The sequence below is a fragment of the Camelina sativa genome, chromosome 7 (genome assembly GCF_000633955.1).
Source record: "Camelina sativa cultivar DH55 chromosome 7, Cs, whole genome shotgun sequence".
Classification (NCBI taxonomy): domain Eukaryota; kingdom Viridiplantae; phylum Streptophyta; class Magnoliopsida; order Brassicales; family Brassicaceae; genus Camelina; species Camelina sativa.
In genome coordinates, this window is record NC_025691.1 from 10,942,753 (window position 1) to 10,945,135 (window position 2,383).

General features: G+C 38.6%; 2 protein-coding genes across 2 annotated transcripts in view; both read left to right on the plus strand.

The window, feature by feature from the left end:
• LOC104787491 (ERAD-associated E3 ubiquitin-protein ligase HRD1B) overlaps positions 1 to 1,595 on the plus strand; it is a gene marked incomplete at its 5' end in the record, with an annotated part of 3,625 nt that extends 2,030 nt beyond the window's left edge. The window contains 4 exon segments of the mRNA XM_010420593.2: positions 313 to 521; positions 714 to 873; positions 1,146 to 1,218; positions 1,299 to 1,595. Of these exon segments, the coding sequence (XP_010418895.2) occupies positions 313 to 521; positions 714 to 873; positions 1,146 to 1,218; positions 1,299 to 1,385 (529 nt within the window).
• LOC104700915 lies at positions 1,701 to 2,383 on the plus strand (the record flags this gene model as incomplete). The annotated part of the gene is given in 2 exon segments (XM_010416518.2): positions 1,701 to 1,892; positions 2,098 to 2,383. A coding segment is annotated over 1 exon segment (259 nt), but the record flags the coding sequence as incomplete, so codon positions are not given.

Sequence of the window (2,383 nt, forward strand, 5' to 3'; positions counted from 1 at the left end):
TTTGTATCCTAATTCGAGTATCACCTTTTTATTGCATAGGAACTATGGCCTTCCTTTGCATCTAATAAGAGAGCTCTACGAAACGTTCAGAAACTTCAAGATTCGTGTGACTGATTACCTCCGATATCGTAAAATCACTTCCAATATGAATGATCGGTTTCCTGATGCAACTCCTGAAGAACTTAGCTCGTAAGTTCCAGATATTCCCAGAAGATTTATCTTTCCAGATATTCTAAATATCTTTTAAGCTTACTGAACTTGATTATGCTTACATAGCTAGATCAATCACAGTTTTTAATTTGGGGTTTGCAGAAATGATGCCACTTGTATCATATGTCGTGAGGAAATGACCTCAGCGAAGAAATTAGTATGTGGCCATCTATTTCATGTGCATTGTCTCCGGTCATGGTTGGAACGACAAAACACATGTCCCACCTGCAGAGCGCTGGTTGTGCCAGCTGAGAATGCTACATCAGCAGCTTCTGGAAACCGTGGATCACACCAACAATCCCTGCAGCAGGGTACCGATCTTGCTATTCATACATATATTTTCATAATGAATATATTTAATTTGGAATTCTGTGCTCCCAATTTTGATCGTCTCTTGAGGTACTTGGTATAGCAAATGACATCTGCACCCAGCATGTCCGGAAGGTGAATCCTATATTGTTTTGTGAAACATTGAGACTAATGATGCTCTACGCTTCGAACAGGAATCGGTAGTTCCAGTTCAGATGGCCAGGGATCTTCAGTAGCTGCTGCTGCCAGTGAGAATATGAGCAGGCACGAAGCTAGGTTGCAAGCTGCTGCTTCTGCAGCCTCAATGTATGGGAGATCCGTTGTTTATCCATCTTCTGCAAACACACTAGCATGGTATGTGTGAAGGCTACCAAAGAAATAACCAATAGTATGCATAGCAAATATATTCAGACATGATCTTAGTTAGTGTCTTTTGAGTCTTGTAGCTTAAGCTATTATGGTGACAGTTTCTCTGTCATGTCTTTTATTCACTTGTACGGTCTTAAATATACCATGTTAGGCCTTGCAATTAGCTTGTATAACTTTTCTTTTCTGTAACTTGTGTTACCATCGACTATATAGATGATGGTCAAGATTAACTAACATTTAAGATTGGACATATGAAGGTCTCAAGGTTATTCATTGCTTCCTCAGACGGAGGTGGAAGCACAGAGGAGATTTCTTGAGTCCCAAATAGAGGTACGTCGATATAATTAGCGCATAAACTACCTTTTTTCGTAAGCAGGTCAGAGTTTACAATAAAATTGTTTTCTCGGTAGGTGTTGCAAAACCAACTTGGGCTTCTGGAGAAGCGGACGACTGTAGTAGATACGAAAGGAAAGTCAGTTGCGGAAACTGCAGAATGAAACCATAAAAGCAAATGTGGTAAAGACGAGGTGAACAGGGGAGTTTAGGATTTTGGAGTAAAGAGAGAAGACAAGTAAACCTGAAAATGTGTGAATGGTTTTTGCTGTAGAGAATATTTAAAGAATGTAAATGTTGAGTGTCTCTGTCTCGTATAAGCTTGGAACAGAAGTACCACAATTGTCTCTCTATATTAGTTTTGTTCCCTTATCTTTGAAAAAGAAAGCAACAATTTGGAACAATCTTGTGTTGTTTAAGTTCTATGAAAATAATATTCAGTGTTATAATTGAAAAATCAAATGGAACTTTTTGAAGCTTTATTTTAATTTTGGTCAAAATTAAAATTCTGAGGTTTTGTTAAAAGTCTTGCAATTTCTTCCAGACAAAACAAAAATGCTTTTAGTGCAAATATTTCCTTTTCTAATTAAGAACTAAGAAGTTAGTATTATTTACTTTTTTAGTCCCGAATCGGCCACTCTCGCTCGCTGGACAATCTCTCACAGCTGAAGGCAAGTCATCGTTCTTATTTGTTTTTCTAGATCGGATGTGAGACTATACTAGTACTGAAATCAATCATACATATAGATATCGAACTGCTAGGGTGATGTATCGTTAATGATTTGAAATTTACGGTAGCCTGCTTTTGGTGTTTTTGTTCTTGCGCACCAAGTGTTTGACAAAATTACCCAATGAACATTTTCTCCTTGTTCGCAGGACATTCTTGTTCCGAAGGACGAAGCCATGATGAGTCTGTTATGGTTAACGGCAGAAGAGGCTGCAAAGAACAGAGGAAAACTTCTTTCTTTGTACCGACAACTACTTAGGAGCATCAACTCGCCAAAATTGCAGCTTAGTTATGCGTCAATACTTGCCAAGAAAGCTGAGGTTAGGACCATCTTCTTGTTTGGCTCTGAGGAGGTTTCAAAACACAATGTTGCCGATCTCATCCGTACTGCTGAATATGCTCTCTCCCAGTTGAAACAAGGCAAAATCCCCAACA